This window comes from Zootoca vivipara, chromosome 4 (assembly GCF_965207765.1).
Source record: "Zootoca vivipara chromosome 4, rZooViv2.hap1.1, whole genome shotgun sequence".
In the NCBI taxonomy this organism is placed as follows: domain Eukaryota; kingdom Metazoa; phylum Chordata; class Lepidosauria; order Squamata; family Lacertidae; genus Zootoca; species Zootoca vivipara.
In genome coordinates this window covers 100,313,701-100,333,150 of record NC_142587.1, presented here as the reverse complement: position 1 = coordinate 100,333,150, position 19,450 = coordinate 100,313,701, and the positions used below count along the sequence as shown (strand labels likewise).

At 50.0% G+C, this 19,450-nt stretch overlaps 2 protein-coding genes across 5 annotated transcripts in view; one reads left to right on the top strand and one right to left on the bottom strand.

Annotated features, from left to right (window-relative positions):
- The window catches only part of ARRB1 (arrestin beta 1), a 111,977-nt gene extending 108,075 nt beyond the window's left edge, over positions 1-3,902 (top strand). For 2 of the 3 annotated variants that reach the window (XM_088668891.1, XM_060273991.2), the window contains exon 15: positions 591-2,680. In XM_088668891.1, the coding sequence (XP_088525017.1) occupies positions 591-702 (112 nt within the window). In that variant the 3' untranslated portion in view covers positions 703-2,680. Of the gene's footprint in view, positions 1-590 lie in introns of all 3 variants that reach the window. The other variant, XM_060273992.2, reaches the window with a different exon arrangement.
- Positions 3,903-6,811: 2,909 nt separating this feature from the next.
- On the bottom strand, positions 6,812-17,877 carry WDR73 (WD repeat domain 73). 2 transcript variants are annotated; one of them, XM_035116305.3, is made up of 8 exons: positions 17,786-17,877; positions 17,188-17,255; positions 16,821-16,909; positions 16,527-16,615; positions 15,150-15,217; positions 13,606-13,770; positions 11,079-11,465; positions 6,812-8,298 (listed from the first exon to the last, which is right to left on the bottom strand). In XM_035116305.3, exons 1-8 carry the CDS (start codon positions 17,848-17,850, stop codon positions 8,060-8,062), a joined length of 1,170 nt encoding a protein of 389 aa, XP_034972196.2. In that variant the 5' UTR covers positions 17,851-17,877; the 3' UTR covers positions 6,812-8,059. The 2 variants fall into 2 exon arrangements, with proteins under 2 accessions (XP_034972196.2, XP_034972197.2); XM_035116306.3 differs by lacking the exon at positions 16,821-16,909.
- Between the last annotated feature and the right edge of the window lie 1,573 nt (positions 17,878-19,450).

Genomic DNA, 19,450 nt, shown 5'->3' with positions numbered 1-19,450 from the left:
TGTGAAAGGAGGAGAGGAAGACCACAATTTAATATCACATTTCCCAGTCTCTCTCTGGGTGCCTCCAGATGGGTGCTATTATGGGATGGGGACTCCTCCTGCACTCAAGGGTCTGTACCCCCCACACTCCACAGTGCCCACAATATATTGTCATCAAAATGCCTGTATTTCCCTCCAGTTCATTTGGATATAGCCTTTTTTGGACGGAATATGTTGTTGCCCACGACTTGCTTGCAATTCATTATGATTATCACTATTTTCACTGCACGTTTACGTTGATTTCTATAAAATAGGTCTCTAACCTGCGGACCGTTTAAAGCCAAAAGCATGGAATAAAAGAGACTGCAGCGGAGAGGGAAAATTAATATCAGGGGCCACCGCAGGAGAAGGCCATCTCCTGGGCTGCCATTCTCCCCACTTCTGTGCGCAGTGGAACAACCAAGAGGGGGGTCCCCTCTGCCGATTTTCACTTCTTGCCTAGTGATATCGCTTCCACCTCTACATTTGTGCACTTCTGCAACCTAGTCCCGCGTCCCCATCTTTTTGCAGCTCTCGGCCCATTTTCCTTCTCGCTTTCTCTCTCCCGCTAGTGACGATGACATCGTTTTCGAGGACTTCGCCCGCCAGAGGCTGAAGGGGGTGAAAGACGAGAAGGAGGAGGATGACGACGGGATGAGCTCCCCGCAGCTGTACGACAGATAAACTGGATCTCCTCCCCGAGGGTCTCTCTCTCCGTTTCCAAGTTCTGACACCTGAGCACTAGGCTTCTTATCTTTTGTATAAAGGTTTCTTTTTTTCCGGGGTGGGGTGGGGGTGGGGAGTTCCTTTGTTTTTTTAAAACACTGACCAGGAGCCCTGTGTGGTGAGTCGGGGAGCTTGCAAGAGCCTTGGGTTCTTTCCCCACCCGCTCTACGAGCCACAGATTTTTCTGGCGGCCTCCAAGGAGGGCGAATGCCCACCCACCTGTGAGCCACGCTGGAGGGGGGGGCTGTTTGTGCGTGTTTTCTGTCGTTGTCGTCATTTGCCCAGGAAGGAGCTGCGGCCTTGCTTGGTAACTCTGCTCTGCTTTCTGCTGGGGGGGGGGAAGCAAAGCTCCCCTCCTTCGGGGCTCCATCCCAGGGTCCCCACCCCACTGGCTCGAGGGCCCTGCTGCTTCGCACCTCACTCCGTTCACCGGCGGAACCCCCTGCCACAAGATGCGGCAACGGGCGCCTCTCGCCCTGAGAGTTCCCGAGGTGATTTTGGAGGCCTGTCGGCGGCTGTTAAACCAGGGGGCGATGCGCCTAGAGCTTGCTACCATGGTCTTTGGGTTGGATCCAGTCGAGCGCTCTGCTGTCTTCCCTGGTTTTCCATCTCTTTCCCTGAGGGCCTTTTTGAGATGCTTAGAATAATAGAATTTGTATTGGAAGGGACCCTGCGGGTCATCTAGTCCATCCCGCCCTGGAATGCAGGAATCTTTTGCCCAATGTGGGGCCCTGAGTTCAAGAGTCATGTTCCACCCACTGAGGTGTCCCAGGTCCAAGGAGGGGCTATGGCTCAGTGATGGAGTTTATCGGCACACTCATTCCCCATCATCTCTAGATAAATGGAACAAGATAGAAAAAGATGCATAAGTCGATGGAATTGAGATGAGGTTGAACAAGAGCAGCAGTCCGGTTTTGCAGAAATGGAGAATTCTCCCTTCCAAATCCGTATTGCATGTTCTAAACGCTTTAGCTTCATAGAATCGTAGAGCTGGAAGGGAACATGCAAAACATGTTCGGTGGAGTTGCTCTGATTCCCACCCCCAGCCCAAATTCCAGCCCCTGAAAAGGTTGTGCTTCGGGACTGCTGCAGCTCCCGGGAGTTACTGCCCTGGGTTCGAATGCAGTGATTTGCTACATTTGGACTACTGCAATGCACTCTACATGGGGCTACCTTTGAAGGTGACCCGGAAACTGCAATTAATCCAGAATGCGGCAGCTAGACTGGTGACTGGGAGCGGCCGCCAAGACCACATAACACTGGTCCTAAGAGACCTACATTGGCTCCCAGTACGTTTTCGAGCACAGTTCAAAGTGTTGGTGCTGACCTTTAAAGCCCTAAATGGCCTTGGCCCAGTAGACCTGAAGGAGCGTCTCCACCCCCATCATTCTGCCCGGACACTGAGGTCCAGCGCCGAGGGCCTTCTGGCAGTTCCATCATTGTGAGAAGCGAAGTTACAGGGAACCAGGCCTTCTTGGTAGTGGCACCCGCCCTGTGGAACGCCCTCCCATCAGATGTCAAGGAAATAGACTTTTGAAGACATCTGAAGGCAGCCCTGTTTAGGGAAGTTTTTCATGTTTAATAAATTATTGTATTTTAATATTTCTGCTGGAAGCCACCCAGAGTGGCTGGGGAAACCCAGCCAGATGGGCGGGGTATAAATAATAAATTACTATTATTATTTGGGTCTGAGAAGCCAAGCTGGACTGGAGAGCAAAACCTGCCACTCAAGTTTTCATCTCCAGGCAGGGTATGGGGTCTCTGTCTGCACACACTGCGATTTCAGTGAGCAAGGACTACACATTTGTTATCTTATGGGTTCCATAAAATATATTCAGCTTGATTGTTCAAACAAACAAACAAACCTAAAAGCGGTTTACAAAGAGAACAAAGCGATAAAATTACCAGTAAAAGCACCTCTTTGAAACTTTTGAAAGATAATGTAATAAACTAAGAAGAAACTAAAACATGCATTGAGGTTCCACGTGTCCGGACAGGCTTGTCTAAACAAGACTGGTTTGGGCAGACACCAAAAATAGGATGGTGTCAATGAGCAGGGAGTTCCAAAGTGCATGGGACATTAAAATATTAATTCAATATTAAAATATGGATTTCATACCAGTGTGGAACAAGCATCACGTGGCACCTTTAGCAGTGCCGGTTTCTGCATATTGTCGCAGTCGGAAGGACATCTGTGAGGTTTGTGCCATTATCACGGACAGGTTTTCTCTCTCTCTTGAAAAGGCAACATTTCCTGCTGGAATGCTGCAGTCTTATGCTGTGAACGTCCCTGAGCTCTACAGGCGAAACTTAATACATTTAATAATAAATCTGCAGAGATGGGCTCTGCAGATGAAACTTAATAACAACACCCTTGGTTCATCCAGAGCTCATCTGGATTTCAGAAAGGAGTCCCCTCTCTCTCACCTGCAAATCCCCTCTCGCCGCTGTGCGTTTACCCGCCTCACACCTGATGCCATAAATCAGCTTCAGGTGTAGGGTCAGGTGGCTGGGGGTCTGGCCTTTAATAGCCTCATGGGCCAAGGGTGAAGGCGCCACGGGCCAAATTGGGGTACAGGGACCTAAAACTTCTATCAGGTGTGATATTTGTCCAGCTGGTCTCTCAGGGGCTTGGGCAAAGGACCCCAGCGCCTGGGAGTTTCTTAGTGGAAGACACCTTTGGGGGATTGAGCCTTGGGAACACTCGCATACAAAGGAGTTAGGCTCTTTTGCTACAGCCTACTTTTGCCCTATGGAAGAAGGGCAGCAGCTAGTTTATGCTGGAAGCTGGGAAGAAAGGGGAATCACAGAAAAGGAACAATGGCTGCATTGATCAGCATGAGCCGATCGAATTTGCAGAACTAGCAAACGGCAGCCCAAAATAAGGAACCAAGGCAACAGGCAGATAAGGGGCGAGTGGGAAAGCTTCAGGGGGGGGGGTATTTTAAAAGATATTACACCAAATTTTCATGTTGAGGCAGCTTTATGAGTAACAGTGAACAAAGACATAAAAAATAGGGTGGATAAATTATTTGATATGCAGCAAAACAAGGCATATCTAGAATGCCTTTTGGGAGTCTTGGGTTGGGAAGTCTGTAAATATTGCATGATGGGAAAGTATGCTGTGTATATTGAATACTGCAAAACGCTTTTAAAAATTTTAAAAAAAGGAAGAGGGGGAGCAGCAAGGCTTTCTCTGAATGACCCAGAAGCCTCAGGAAGGGGGTCTGCTGTCAACAAAAGGGTGGCGGACGAGATTTTTGCCTATCCCAAAGAATGATGTGCTTTTACTAATCTGGCATGTAGAGCCTCTTCCACTGCCATTTGTCAGCAGAGGACTGGGGGCCAGTTCCCTGAATTTCTCCAGGGGGTGAATCATAGCATTGCAGAGTTGGAAGGGCCCCCCAAGGGCCATTTAGCCCAACCCCCTGCAATGCTGGGGAATATTTGGAGACTATTCTGCAAAGCAGCCTTTCCCCGAGGAGCTGAGGAAAAGAGGAAACCGGAATATATTTTCTTTGCAAAAATGTCTTCCGAGATGTTTTGGCTTAGCTGCACCGAAGCAACACCTGTGTGCCTTGAACACTTGCAGAAACCAGCCACCTGGAAAAAGCTTCACCTACTCCTCGTTCCCCGTTTACAAGGGCTGGGGATTTCAGTTTTGCACGCGGAGCAGATATTATCATTGGTCGTAGTTATTATTAGAATATGAGAAATTAGTAGAAACAATTGGCCAAATAGGTATATTATTAGTTATTAAATTTGCACGCCACCCTTCACCTGAATATCTCAAGACGGTTCGCAGCGTAAGAATACAAAAGCACAAAACGTAATAATTTGTAGAATTCAGTATGCTCAAACTATCTTGCTCTGGTGAACAACCTGGCCGCTGAATGCTCAGTGAGGTTCCCTGCTGACCGAGAGGGAAAAAACCGGTCCTTCCTGCTTCTGCACTTTTATAAAGATTGATAGGCAGAATCGTGCCACTGAAGTGCGGAGTGAAATCGAATCAAGCTGCCAGTTAAAGGAATTCCCTTTAGGCTCAGTCTTAGGCAAGAGAAGCGATCTCAAGAAAGTGGGTAGGGCGTTGCCAGGAGGGGGTAAAGGTAAAGGGACCCCTGACCATTAGGTCAAGTCGTGACCGACTCTGGGGTTGCGGCGCTCATCTCGCGTTATTGGCCGAGGGAGCCGGCGTATAGCTTCCAGGTCATGTGGCCAGCATGACTAAGCTTCTTCTGGCGAACCAGAGCAACACACGGAAATGCTGTTTACCTTCCTGCTGTAGCGGTACCTATTTATCTACTTGCACTTTGATGTGCTTTCGAACTGCTAGGTTGGCAGGAGCTGGGACCAAGCAACGGGAGCTCACCCCGTCGCGGGGATTCGAAATGCCAACCTTCTGATCGGCAAGCCCTAGGCTCTGTGGTTTAACCCACAGCGCCACCTGCGTCCCCACCAGGAGGGGGAGTTTTCACAAAACCGCTTTCTTTTCTTCTCACGAAAAGCACTCTATTAAATGCCCCCAATAAATATTCCTGCACAGCAAGGGAGTTGGACTAGATGAGTCCTCCGTTCCCCTTCCCAAGCCTTCTAACAAAAGCAGGGGCAGCGGCGACTGCGACTGCCCAGGTTGTGTGTTCGGTCCCATCCGTGGTTGTGTTTCACGTTGCTGTGTTGACTTTTTGCAACTTCCACGTTTGCCAGAACCGTTTTGGGTCTCGGGGGGGCCCCCGTTAATAAGCGCACGTTTGGGGGTTCGAGAGGCAAGCAGAGCAGAGTTACGGCCGCCCCTTCCCTGAGAGAGGAGGGGGAGGAAGGCTGAATGAACCCGGGGTCAAGGAGGGAGCCCTTTGCAAACTCTAGCTCAGCAAACCAGGTGGCAGCGTGGTCCGTTTTGTAACGTGGTTCCTTTGTACTGTTCTTTAAGGGGGGACGACGACGACACCTTGGCTTCCTCCACTGTATCCGTGACGTTTTCTGTGTTTTTGTCAAATAAATTATTCTAGTTTATTAATCTTAGAAAAATACGGAGTGCTCTCGCAGGGTCTCTGGCCTCATTTCCGTCTCTCTTACTTGAACCAGAGTAGTTTTGCCAGAAATGTTGGTTAGGTATGACTAAAGCAGCCCCCTCCCCTCCCGGCCTGGCGTCTTCCAGATGTTTCGCCCCCACCTCAACTTTCTATTGAATATTTTGTTGCATGCAGTGTCAGCACTGGGGGGGGGGGGAGAGAGAAAAGCAACCATGGAAAGCAGTAAGGATGAAATAAAAGCTGCAAACTGTTGAAGCAAATTACAGGTATTTTTGACTACAATTCCCATCATCCACAGTATGGCAGCACTGAATGATGGAGTTTGTAGTCCCAAACTTCTGAAAGGCACCTGGCTAGAAAGTCTGCACTTCCCTTTTGCTCTATGTTTCCTAAACTTATCTCAGTCCATGGAAGGATAGATTCTGAAAGGGAAATGATGCTAGCATTTTTTTTGGGGGGGGGGGGAAACAAAACTTCTTGCAGGTTACATGTACACATACATCACAGGAAACAATAGCAGTGTGTTATTGTCCCAACCCCCATCCCCTCCTTTGAGTTTTCCTGTTGCCCCCCGTTGTTATTGCATTTATATCCCTCCCACCTTTTCTCCCCAGAGGTCCGGGGGCGTAAATACTGCTCCCCATTTAATCCTCAGAATAATAACAACCCTGCGAGGTAGATTAGGCTGAGGCAGCAGCTGGCCCAACCCAGGGAACTTAATAGCTGTGTTGGGATTTGAACCCGTGTCTCGCGTGTCCTTGTTCAGCACTCTTAACCACTACCCTACACTGGCTGCCCAGCGTGCCAAACACATCAAGTTTCCGCCCTCCTCACCGAGTTTGGCAGACCAGCTTCCTCGAGGCTGAAGTTCTGCTCTAAAGGAGGTAGAGAGTGGTTTATTCCTGCCTCAATGACAGGAAAAACAGGGGGAAACCACTTTTTGCATGTTTTGCTAATGGTGAACACTCACTTGGGGCTGAGCCCTAGAAGGTGCCACATTCAAAAGGCTTCAGGAAGAAAATTAAAACCTTCCAAGCTTAGGAAAACTCGTTTATTGTTAGACTTAAGTATAGCATTCCAATTGCCAGGGCCTTCGTCTTTTGTTTTATTCGCTGCTTTGGGTTGTATGAACAAACAGAGCCATAAAATGGGTACCTAGTGATAAGGGAGGTCTTCAAAAATAAAGAGTGACGAGGGGGTCCACACCCCATTTTACAGGGCTCTGTGTGGTTTGCACAAAGTTTTAAAACCATTTTGCACGCACCCCATAAAACTGTTGGAACGTGGCATCCCAAGGGAGCTGGCAAGCAAGGACCCTCAGAGACACCAATTTGCATCCTGCAGGGTCATGTTGATCTTCGCCACCCCTGAAAGCCAGAATGCAAAGACGGCTTCTACTGAAAAACTTTGACCGTACCTACAATCTGGGGTTTTTTTGGGGGGGGGGCACAAATGCACTGCAGCAATACTTAAGAGGCAGAAGGGGCGGCAGCCCACAAAGGGCTTTTCCCCTTTGCTGATGTCAGCAGCTGAGACCTTCAGAGCCTAATTCTCTCCCCTGCAGGATGCCACCAATTTATTTAACTCCTCTATTTACCGGTAGCCCACCACCTGATGACAAAAGTCCTCTGGGTGCATAGGAGCCAACTTCTAGGGGCCGAGGGGGTCTTCGCACCCCCATAAAATAATTTGAGAGGACCAGGCCCTTCCAAAGTGGCTGGGTATTGCCGACCAAATTGGGGTGCAATCGATTAAGGGGGAGTAGGGCTTACCTGCTGCTCTCCCCAATATTATATTCAAGTTGGCGCACCTGTCTGGGCGGGTCACAAGTAAAAACCAGAAACATAAAACAGGACACCGAAATGCAACGCAGGATAAAATCAGCGACGACACAGGTACAGCACCTTTTAAAAAGGTTATTGTGAAGGCATCAGGTTCTTTTGGGGGGGGACAACACTAAAAAGACCCCTCCCCCATTTTGTAGCCAGCCTCATTTCCTGCATTTTGCCCACACTGTGTCCTGCGTTCCTATGTGACACGACTGGCAGACGTTTGCAGCCGCAGAGCACTGAAGGGTTTGGACTTCTCTCAAGTTAAGAGACAAAGCATTAGGAAGAACTGCTGTGCAGGGTGAGCTCCACAAAGATGCAATCCCCCCCCCCAACAAAAACCCCTCCTTTGCAAAATATCCAATTGCTTCCACTGAAAGAGTTCCAGGGGGGGTGCGACATTTCTCCAGTGTGCAGTGTAGAGAGAACGGCAGCCGGGAAGCGATGCCGCGTGGGCTAGCTGGCCGCGCAGAGCTCGGACCAGTCCCACACGTGCAGCGACCCGTCGCTCGCCGCCGACAGCAACGTCCGGGGCTTGGAGGGGTGCCAGGCGTGGCTTGTGGTGACCGGGGCTGCGTCTCCAGCTTTGCCCACCCCACTGAAGACGTGCCCTTTGTGGACGAAGGCCGGGTTGACGTCCTGCACAGACAGGCTCCAGTTGTGTGTGTCGTAGACCCGCACGATTCCATCAAAGCCTGCAAGGGGGAGGGGAGAGGTGAGCACTTCTCTGCACAGAGGAGGGAGGAGGGGGAAGGAGCATGGAAGGTACCTAACAGGATCAGGGCCCTGGCAAGGGCAGCATCCGCCTCTCTCACAAGCATGGCCTCTCCACCGCCTGCGGTTCCCACCAGCTGTTATTTGGAGGTGAAACTGCACCCCAACAGCGGAGGCTGAAGAGGAGAAGGGGTGTAGGCCCCCGTGGTTGCACCTGCGCATGCGACAATCGTAGAAATGATGCTCCAGCCATGCTCAGAGATCACAGACCTATATACCTGAAGGAGCGTCTCCACCCCCATCGTTCAGCCCGGACACTGACATCCAGCGCCGAGGGCCCTCTGGCGGTTCCCTCACTGCGAGAAGCAAAGCTACAGGGAACCAGGCAGAGGGCCTTCTCGGTAGTGGCTCCCGCCCTGTGGAATGCCCTCCCACTAGAGGTCAAAGAGAACAACTACCTGACATTTAGAAAACACCTAAAGGCAGCCCTGTTTAGGGAAGTTTTCAATCTGTGATATTTTAATGTATTTTTGTATTTGTTGGAAGCTGCCCAGAGTGGCGGGGGAAACTCAGCCTGATGGACAGGATATAAATAAATAAATAAATAATAATAATAATAATAATAATAATAAATAATAGACCTGCAGAATTTGAAGGGAGCCTGAGGGTTGTCCAAAGTCCACCCTCCCTACAACACAGGAATCCTTTTAAATCAGAACTGGTGAAGGTCCTGTGGGAGTGGCTGGAGGCGGTTGGAGGATGGATGGCGGCTAACAGATTGAGGTTGAATCCTGACAAGACAGAAGTACTGTTTGTGGGGGACAGGAGGCGGGCAAGTGTGGAGGATTCCCTGGTTCTGAATGGGGTAACTGTGCCCCTGAAAGACCAGGTGCGCAGCCTGGGAGTCATTTTGGACTCACAGCTGTCCATGGAGGCGCAGGTCAATTCTGTGTCCAGGGCAGCTGTCTATCAGCTCCATCTGGTATGGAGGCTGAGACCCTACCTGCCTGCAGACTATCTAGCCAGAGTGGTGCATGCTCTGGTTATCTCCCGCTTGGACTACTGCAATGTGCTCTACGTGGGGCTACCTTTGAAGGTGACTCGGAAACTGCAACTAATCCAGAATGTGGCATCTAGACTGGTGACTGGGAGCGGCCGCCGAGACCATATAACACTGGTCCTGAAATAGCTACATCGGCTCCCAGTACGTCTCCGAGCAGAGTTCAAAGTGTTGCCGCTGACCTTTAAAGCCCAAAACGGCCTTGGCCCAGTAGACCTGAAGGAGCGTCTCCACCCCCATCATTCTGCCCGGACACTGAGATCCAGCACCGAGGGCCTTCTGGCGGTTCCCTCCCTGTGAGAAGTGAAGTTACAGGGAACCAGGCAGAGGGCCTTTACGGTAGTAGCACCTGCCCTGTGGAACGTCCTCCCATCAGATGTCAAGGAAATAAACAACTAGGTATCTGACTTTTACAAGACACCTGAAGGCAGCCCTGTTTAGGGAAGCTTTTAATATTTGATGAATTATTGTATTTTAATATTTTGCTGGAAGCCACCCAGAGTGGCTGGGGAAACTCAGCCAGATGGGCAGGGTATAAATAATAGTAATAGTAATAGTAATAATAATAATAATAAGATGATGATGATGATGATTTTGGACTCTTATCTCCCCTCCAGCCAGCTTAGCCATGTGATGCCTGGGCTGGGAGGAGCTGGGAGTCCAAAATGTTTACTGTAATATTATTATTATTTATTGAATTTATATACTGCCCTATACCAAAATACATAATCAAAATTAAAAACAACAACCCAATAACCTCCCACTCCCCCCACCCCGAAAAACACACAGGATCCTCACAACATTTAAAATGTTTGGAATGTCTTGGCTTCGAAGCAGCTGCTCTGAAGAATGAAGGGAGGGAGGTTCCGCTGCAGAGCCTGGCAGCTGGGCAAGAGGCTACTGCAGGCACTCCCAAACTCGGCCCTCGAGCTGTTTTGGGACTACAATTCCCATCATCTCTGACCACTGGTCCTGTTAGCTAGGGCTGATGGGAGTTGTAGTCCCAAAACAGCTGGAGGGCAGAGTTTGGGGGTGCCTGGGCTACTGTAACCCAGCCCCAAGGGTAGCTCTCCACTGGATAAGATTCCCATTTTACAGAAGCGGAGAACCGAGGCCGTTTTGCCCAAAGCTCCCCTGTCGAGTCAAAGGTTGTGTCTCCAACTAGAGAGGGCCCCTGGGGTGGTTGACTTGCCCACACACCCCATTCCCTCGGGATTTCTGGAGCCCCAGAACCAGGACTAGGACACGGGTGGCGCTGTGGTCTAAACCACTGAGCCACTTGAGCTTGCTGACTGGAAGGTTGAAGGTTCGAATCCACGTGACGGAGTGAGCTCCCGTTGCTCTGTCCCAGCTCCTGCCAACCTAGCAGTTCGAAAGCACATCAAAGTGCAAGTAGATAAATAGGTACCACCGTGGCGGGAAGGTAAATGGCGTTTCCCTGCACTCTGGCACTCGTCACGGTCCTCCGTGCGCCAGTAGCGGTTTGCTCATGACCTGGGAAGCTGTCTGTGGACAAACGCCGGCTCCCTTGGCCTGTAAAGCGAGATGAGCGCCGCAACCCCATAGTCGCCTTTGACTGGACTTAACCATCCAGGGGTCCTTTACCTTTAAAGCCAAGGCATTGTGACATCAGCAGCTAAATTTCTCCCTACCCCCAAATTCCAGCACAAACAGGACCAAAGAAATACTGAGATCTCTTACCTGAGATGGCCAGGTGTTCCCCAAGCAAAGGGGCAAAGGAGACAGAGAGGAACCCTGCGCCACAAAGGCCACCCGTGGGCACAGAGCACTGAGCCATCTTCACAGGTCTCGCGGGGTTTCTGAGGTCCGTCAGCATGACACGACCGGCGGAGGAGAGGCGGGCGACCAGCCGCCTGTCCCCCGAGGACGGCAGTGGGGCACAGCAAACTCCAGCACACCAGCTCTGCCCAGGCAGCACCTCAGAGATGTGGGCATCCTCGCCAACCCACAGGAGACCCTGCGGCTGCCTGGTGTCGCCCAGGAACAGCTGTCCCTTCGTGCTGCAGGCCAGGACGGCGGCTTCATCCAGGAACTCCAGTGTGCCAACCTCATCGGTGCTTGTGGAGCCTACAGAAGCGAACAAGAGCACAAGGGGGTCGTGGAATAGTAGGGTCGGAAGGGATCCCCAAGGGTCATCCAGTCCAACCCCCTCCAATGCAGGTCACGGCAATTCTATGATTTTGCAATTCAGCTATCTGTTGTCAGCTGGGTTCGGCTGACGGATCCTGCACAGGAATACAAAATACAGTGATCTTTCAAGGCCAGGGACAGACAGCAGTCTTATAGCTCAGTCGGTCGAGCATGAGATTCTGAAATCTCAGGTTCTGGGTTCAAGTCCCATGTTGGGCAAAAGATTCCTGCTAGAGGGTTAGAGGAGGTGAACCTCGTAGTCCCTCCCAGCTCTGCAATTCTGTTATTCTAATTGGTCTGAAACCCTTCTTGCCGCTGGGTTTGTAAGAAAGTAAAGGGCTTTTGGGAAATGATATATAAGGAACCTAAAAAAATTGTTGAAATGCACATTTACAAAAAAAAAACCCAGAAGCCTTTCTATTTGGTATCGTAGGAAGAGAAATACGTAAGCAGGGTAAAATATTGTTTTTATATGCAACAACCACAGCGAGAACATGATGAGCCCAAAGATGGAAGCAGGAAGAACTATCAACAAAAGAAGAGTAGCAGGTGAAATTATTGAATTATGCCGAATTGGCAAAATTGATAGGGAAAATCCGGAACCACCAGGACCAGACTTTTCTGAAAGATTGGAATAAATTTATGTTGTATTTGAAAGACAACTGCCAACAACTGACATCGTTAGTAGGGTTACAAGAAGCTTTGTAAGGATAAAAGTATCATTGTAAGGATAAAAGTATCAGTGATTTTTTTTTTAAAGGATTGGATTTAATACTAATGAAATATGATCAAATGCAGGATCAGAGAATAAGTTTGAAAACCATTAGCCAGGGGGGAAGGAAGGTATTAGCCAAATGTTGTTATACAATAATATTGTCATCTTGGGGGGAAAAATGTAAAAACCAATAAAAATTATTACCGTATTTTTCGCTCCATAAGACACACCTTTTCCCATCCTAAAAAGTAAGTGGAAATGTCTGTGCATCTTATGGAGAGAATGCATGGTCCCTGGAGCCGAATTGCCCAGGGGCGAAAGGCAGATCGTGCTCTTTCTTTCTTTCTTTGAAAGAGCTAAAGGCTAACAAGAGGGAAAGAGAGTGTTGAAAGGACCCGCTCAGCAGCTGATTGCAAGAGATCAGGGAGGGAGATAAGGGAGCTAGCTCCCTTCCCAGCCCTGCCCAGGCCCCTTGCTCAGGCCTCAATTGTTATCTGCAGAAACGGGTCGCTTTCCTAGAGGAGCTGAAGAACTGTGTGTTCAACCCCATAAAAACAGGATTTTTCCCTTTGCAAGGTAAGCTCAACAACTTTGAGCTGATCCTCAAAAATGGAGCTTTCCCCCTTTGCAAAATAAGCTTCCTCAAATATTTAATGGGGGGGGGCAAAGGCACTTAGGCCTTCAGGAACTGTCTGTTATGCCTAGAACAATTCAGGAAAGCAAAAAAATGTTTTCTTGTTTTCCTACTCTAAAAACTAGGTGCGCCCGGAGAGGAAAATACGGTATATAAAAAAAGAAAGACACCCTTCTTGCCCCTAACTATTCCTCGCCAGGCGATTCCACAATCTCTTCAAATATAGGCCTCCTGCACCCAACACTAACCAGCCAGAAGAAGAAGAATAAGAGTTTGGATTTGATATCCCGCTTTATCACTACCTGAAGGAGTCTCAAAGAGGCTAACATTCTCCTTTTCCCTTCCTCCCCCACAACAAACACTCCGCGAGGTGAGTGGGGCTGAGAGACTTCAGAGAAGTGTGACTAGCCCAAGGTCACCCAGCAGCTGCATGTGGAGGAGCGGAGACGCGAACCCGGTTCCCCAGATTACGAGTCTACCACTCTTAACCACTACACCACACTGGCTCTCATTCTGAGCCTAGAGGAATACGATGTGCTCCCAGGCGGATGGGGAAGGGAGAGGAATTGCTGGCACATAACAGGCCGGGGACCTTTCAGAACTTCCCATCCTGCGGGGCATCCTTTGCCAGCCTGGCAGACCTCCAGACGTTTTGGAGGGATGGCTGGGGCTGTTGGGAGCAGCAGCATTTGGCAAAGAAGGTTTTGTCCCGCGGGACCGAAGGCTACCTGCCACGAAGACGGTTCTCCGGGATTCCATCTCCGTCACCTGAACATCGCTGACCTGCAGGCCATGAAGGACCCACGCCGATTTGGAGAAAGCGGTTGCAATCTTTACCCAGCAGTGCTCCTCTCCTCGCGTGGTATGGACAGTGTACAGAGGCTTAATAACATCTGGGGGGGGAGGAAGGGAAAAGGTAAGTTGTCCCCAAGGTATGGCTGTGTGTGTCTCTACGCTCTCCACAACTCCCACAATCCCTGAGCACTGCCTATACCTGAAGGAGCGTCTCCACCCCCATCGTTCTGCCCGGACACTGAGGTAGAGCTCTGAGGGCATTCTGGTGGTTCCCTCGTTGCGAGAAGCCAAGTTGCAGGGAACCAGGCAGAGGGCCTTCTCGGTGGTGGCGCCCACCATGTGGAACGCCCTCCCAGCAGATGTCAAAGAGAAAAACAACTACCAGACTTTTAGAAGACATCTGAAGGTAGCCCTGTTTAGGGAAGCTTTTAATGTTTAATAGAATATTGTATTTTAATATTCTGTTGGAAGCCGCCCAGAGTGGCTGGGGAGGCCCAGCCAGATGGGTGGGGTATAAATATTATTATTATTATTATTATTATTATTATTATTATTATTATTATTATGCTGGCTGGGGCAGGTTAGAATTGGAGTCCATCAATATTAGGGCAGGATCTCTATAGAAGCACCAGCAAACTGGAATCTGGAGACCAGAAGCCAGTTAAGGCCGAGCGAAGGCAGTCGGGTTCAAACTGGAAGCTCGCCGCTCTTGCGGTGTGCGTTTAAGGAATCCTGATTTAACGGCCGCAGAAAGGGAGATGTAATTGTGGATTGGAGAATTTTATGACCTGGAGAAAGCGGAGGGAGGATAACACACACATTCGGTGAACGTTGGAGAACTCGGGACGCATAGCAGAAAGCCGTTCTTCGAGAGTTAAACTTTGGAACTCCCTGCCACAGGAGGCAGTCACGGCCACCTGCTTGGGTGGCTTTGAAAGAGGATTAGGCAAATTCATGGAGGAGGAGAGGATGATTGAAGGCTTCTAGCCAGGATGGCTCTGCTCCGTCTCTGAAAAGTCAGAGGCAGCGATGTTGCTGAATCACAATCAGTGGAAGCCACAGGAGGGGAGAGTTGTTCTTGTGCTCGGATCCTGCTTACAGGTTTCCCGGAAGAGGCATCTGGTTGGCCCCTGTGAGAGCAGGATGCTGGACTAGATGGTCCTTTAGCCTCATCCAGCAGCCTGGCCTTTCTGGCTGTTATCATGCAGCAGAGACCCCCTTATGTTAAACATTAAAGTAGAAAATATTCGTTCCAGCCTTTAGGGCACGAGGCAAGCCTCACGGTGCCGTGGAAGAAAAATAAACTATGTACCTTTTCTTTTGAATTAGGGTTTTCCTTTCTGTTTTAACAGTTTTTGTACTGTAAATTGCCCTGCAATCTTCAGATGCAAGGCACTATACACGTGAATTTAATTAATAAATAATAATAATAATGATAATAATAATACATTAAGCAGCGACTTGCTGGTGGACGCACCTGTTTCATCCTGCCCCATGTGCCACACCTGCAGGAAGCCGTCCGCTGGGCCACTTGTCACCAGCAAGCTGCAGCCACAAGCAAAGAAGAGTTAGGAATGCTTGAGAAAGGGGCAGGGCAAAGGTGGTCTTCCACTCACACACAAACCCTGGAAAAATCTATGACATGTTGTCAACAGAGAACTCCAGTTCAGGATGATCAAGGCACAGTCCGCTCTGCACTGCAAGGACACTAGAACTACTGTATGTTTCCATGTATAAGACAAGTGTTTAATATGGGGGGGGGAAGATGCTAAAATTTGGGGGTGGTCTTATACACGGATAGTGGAGAGGTGGGACGGGTGATTGGTGGATGGCGCTGAGCAGAAGATTGTCGGCGGCGTTTTTTGTGGGCGATTGGTTGTTGCCTGAAGGTCTGCTGGCTATTAGCTGCTGCGGCAATTGGGTGGGTGATTGGCGATTGCTTTTTGCGAGCGTGCAGACGATTGGTGGCGTCGTCGATGTGTGTGAGTGATTGGCTGTTGCAGTTCTGCGGGCGAGTGATTTTTGGCAACCCCCCCCCCCAAAGCTCAACAACTCTGGCAATCTCCCATTTTCTCTATTTTGAGTCTTATACATGGGGGCGCATTATACATGGAAAAATACGGTAATTTAGGTACCACTTCTGAACGGAATGCTCTGGGCAGGCCTTGCACATCTAAATAACCAGCAACCAGAAAATAAGGATTTTCTTAATCTTGTTTTTCTATCTTTCTCTTTTAACCTATTCTTACTCTCTTTATTTCTCTCCCCCCTTTTTGTGTTTTTATTGTATCTCGATAATATTCTTTTAAGAAAAAGAAAGGATATAAAGTTTTGTATTTTTCTCTATAAACCTTAATAAAATTTTATTTAATATATACCAGTATATAAATAACCAGCAACCAAGAAGCAAAGTCCTTTAGTATGTTTCCGAGCACAGTTCAAAGTGTTGGTGCTGACCTTTAAAGCCCTAAACGGCCTCGGTCCTGTATACCTGAAGGAGCGTCTCCACCTCCATCACTCTGCCCGGACACTGAGATCCAGCACCGAGGGCCTTCTGGCGGTTCCCTCATTGCGAGAGGTGAGGTTTGCGAGAGGTGAGGGGCCTTCTCGGTAGTGGCACCCGCCCTGTGGAACGCCCTCCCAGCAGATGTCAAGGCAATAAGCAATTATTTTACTTTTAGAAGACAACTGAAGGCGGCCCTGTTTAGGGAAGTTTTTAATGTTTGATGCTGTACTTTTTAATATTCGGTTGGAAGCCGCCCAGAGTGGCTGGGGAAACCCAGCCAGATGGGCGGGGATTAATTAAATATTATTATTATTATTATTATTATTATTATATTTTAGCACCACCGACCTGGTCTTTGGCACATGCTTCAGCTGGTACACTGGGTGATCGGAAAACCCACCGTGTTCAACCTTGAAATCTCTTTCTGGACATAAGCCCTGTTTAAAAATAAAAAAAATAAGAATCCACCGGAAAACCACCCTGCAGCTAAGGATCCATGCCTGAGCCTCAGCAGAAAAGAGACCCAGAAGAGCATTTGTACAAATACCTATCTGTTTTGAGGCTGGGGTGTGAGGGGGGGGGCAATAGGGGAGGGGAGAGCAAGGGGGAGGGGTGTCTCCGGAGTGTTATCATTAACATTACCTGGTTCTCCTTTGCGTACAGCCTCTGAGGCAGGAGAAGCTGGAGGATTTCATTCCTCCTTCCATTCTCATACCCTGCCACACAGATGCCTAAAGAAATCAGACCAACATCGTCCCTTTTTAAAACTCCAAGACAGTAAGTTGTTTGTTTTTTTATTAAAAAAAAAAAGATGTAGCAGAACTACGCTAGGAAACGGCATCGTGCCCAGCTGTCAGCTGATCAAATTACTAGGAATCTGAATTCCCAGAAAACAAAAAGTGGAAGCAAAAAAAAAAAAATGCCAACCCTCGTTCTTAGTTTCTAGAAACAGCTGTTCCCAAAGGGCCTGGTGGGCCCAACTGCAAAGAGAAAGAAAACAAAAACTCACTTTTTTCTCCCGTCCACTCAATGACTCTGGTGGGATCGTGAAGCTCAAACAGGTGGAGATCATTGTACCTGGCAACACAGGGGGAAAGAGAAGTGGGAGAGAAATGCAATGAATGAATGAATGGATGGATGGACAGACGGATGGACACTGGGCGACTGGGATGGCTCAAAGGGGCAGAGCAGCCCTCTCCCCCCAGTGGCCACGGAGGCAAAGTGGGAGCCCAAAGCGGGTGCCCCCCCCTCTTCTCCCCTCCCCTCCTTTTCTCTCTCCCCTCCCCTCTTCTTCTCCCTCCTATTCCCCTTCCCCACCTTCTCCCCTCTTCCCCCTCTTCTTCTCCCCCTCCCCTCCCCTCTTCTTCTCCCCCTCTCCTCCCCTCCCCCTCTCCTCCCTCCTATTCCCCTTCCCCACTCTCTCCCCTCTTCCCCCTCCCTTTATCTTCCCCTCCCTCTCCCCTCTCCCCCTCCCTTTCTCTTCCCCTCCCCCTCCCCTCCCTCTCCCCTCTCCCCCCTCCCTTTCTCTCTCTCCCCTTTCTCTCCCTTGCCCTCCCCTCCCTCTCCACTCTTCCCCCTTTCTCCCCCCCCCCCAACCGCTGGCTTACAGTCTCAAGGACTCCATCAGCCACTCTTCCTCTCCCTCTCCTTCCTGCTCTCCTTCTCCCTCCATCCTCCTTTCCTCCCAAAACTTGCAATCGGCGCAGAGCGAGGGGGACCCGTCACGTGAGAGCGCCCCGTCACGTGTCCGCCGGCTTCCCTCCAATCGCCGGGCGCCCGGGATGGGCGGAGCCTCGCTCGGAGAAAGCCCCTCCCTTCCCGGCCAGCTGCGAGAGGAGGAGGAGGAGGAGGAGGCGCCGCTGGCTTCTTCCTCTCCCCTCCGAAAAGGCACCGCTCGCCCCGGACGGGACCTCCGCGCTGTCCTCTGGGTGCCCCGCGGGTTTCGTGGCCTTTGGGAATAAGAATGGGGAGGGGGCTCGCATGGCTCTCCCTCCCCCGCCCTATATTTCACCCATCACAAGAACCCCGCAAGGTAGGCTAGGCTGAGAGGGGGCGACTGCACCCCCAGGTCTAGCCCCGTGGGGGGATTCGAACCTGGGTCTTTCCCAGAACCGCTGCTCCGCACTGGCTCTCGGTGGGCTGGGTGCGGGTTCTGGGTTCAAGGGAAAGTGCTAAGTGGTGGCCCCCACCGTGGGTGACGTTAAGAGAAGCAAATTCTTGGAGGACGAGGCCTAGCCAGGGTGGCTGTGATCTTTGGTGGTGCCTCTGGCTGCTGGGAACCCCAAGCGCTGAAAGGGCTTCCCACAATTATTATTCCATTTATTAAATTTGCACATTTGAAGATATCTGGCTGGGCGCTGTGAGAACAGGATGCTGGACTAGATGGGCCACAGGCCTGATTCATCCGTATTGCATTCAGGTGCCTTTTACACAACAACCCTGAAAGGTGGATGCAGCTGAGAGATTGACTTTATACCTACAGGTGTGACTCAGTTGCTTGCCAACCTGGTGTCCCTCCAAATCGGGCATCCCCAAACTTCGGCCCTCCAGATGTTTTGGACTACAATTCCCATCTTCCCCAACCACTGGTCCTGTAAGCTAGGGATCATGGGAGTTGTAGGCCAAAACATCTGGAGGGCCGCAGTTTGGGGATGCCTGCTCCAAATGCTGATGGGGGTCTGTCCCGAAACATCTGCTGTCCTTTCCTGACCCAGTATCTCTCCCCACCATTGCAGCCACTCGCCAGCATTAAGAATGAAAATGGAGAAAGAGGGAGCAGGTGCAATGCAGGGGGTTGGACTAGATGACCACCAGGGTCCCTGCCACCTCTACAATTCAACGATTCTTTGTGCATGGGGGAAAGGGCAAAGATGCACTCATGTACCAGCTAAACCAGCTTTCTTCTTCTTCTTCTTCTTCTTCTTCTTCTTCTTCTTCTTCTTCTTCTTCTTCTTCTTCTTCTTCTTCTTCTTCTTCTTCTTCTTCTGTGGGATAGCTCAGTTGGCAAAGCAGAAGACTCTTGATCTCAAGGTCATGGGTTCGAGCCCCGCGTTGGGCATAAAGATTCCTGCATTGCAGGGGGTTGGGCTGGATGACCCTCAGGACCCCTCCTGATTCTGTGATTCTTTCCTTGGGTTCTGCTTCAAGTGGTGCTTGGGAGCAGGGTTTGTCTCTTCATAGGCTTTGCACCACCGTGATCTGAATGTACACCCTGCCTATTTTTCAAATACGTTTGAAGCAGTAAAATGAAAATATATAAAAATGTCAGCAGT

Excerpts from the sequence above, each read along its gene's own strand:
- WDR73 (XM_035116305.3), bottom strand. The coding sequence starts at position 17,850 with ATGGAGGGAGAAGGAGAGCAGGAAGGAGAGGGAGAGGAAGAGTGGCTG. Across the intron at positions 11,466-13,605 it reads GAGAACCGTCTTCGTGGCAG|GCTCCACAAGCACCGATGAG; the intron begins GTAGCCTTCGGT and ends TCGCTTCTGTAG. Across the intron at positions 8,299-11,078 it reads GGAACACCTGGCCATCTCAG|GCTTTGATGGAATCGTGCGG; the intron begins GTAAGAGATCTC and ends TCCCCCTTGCAG.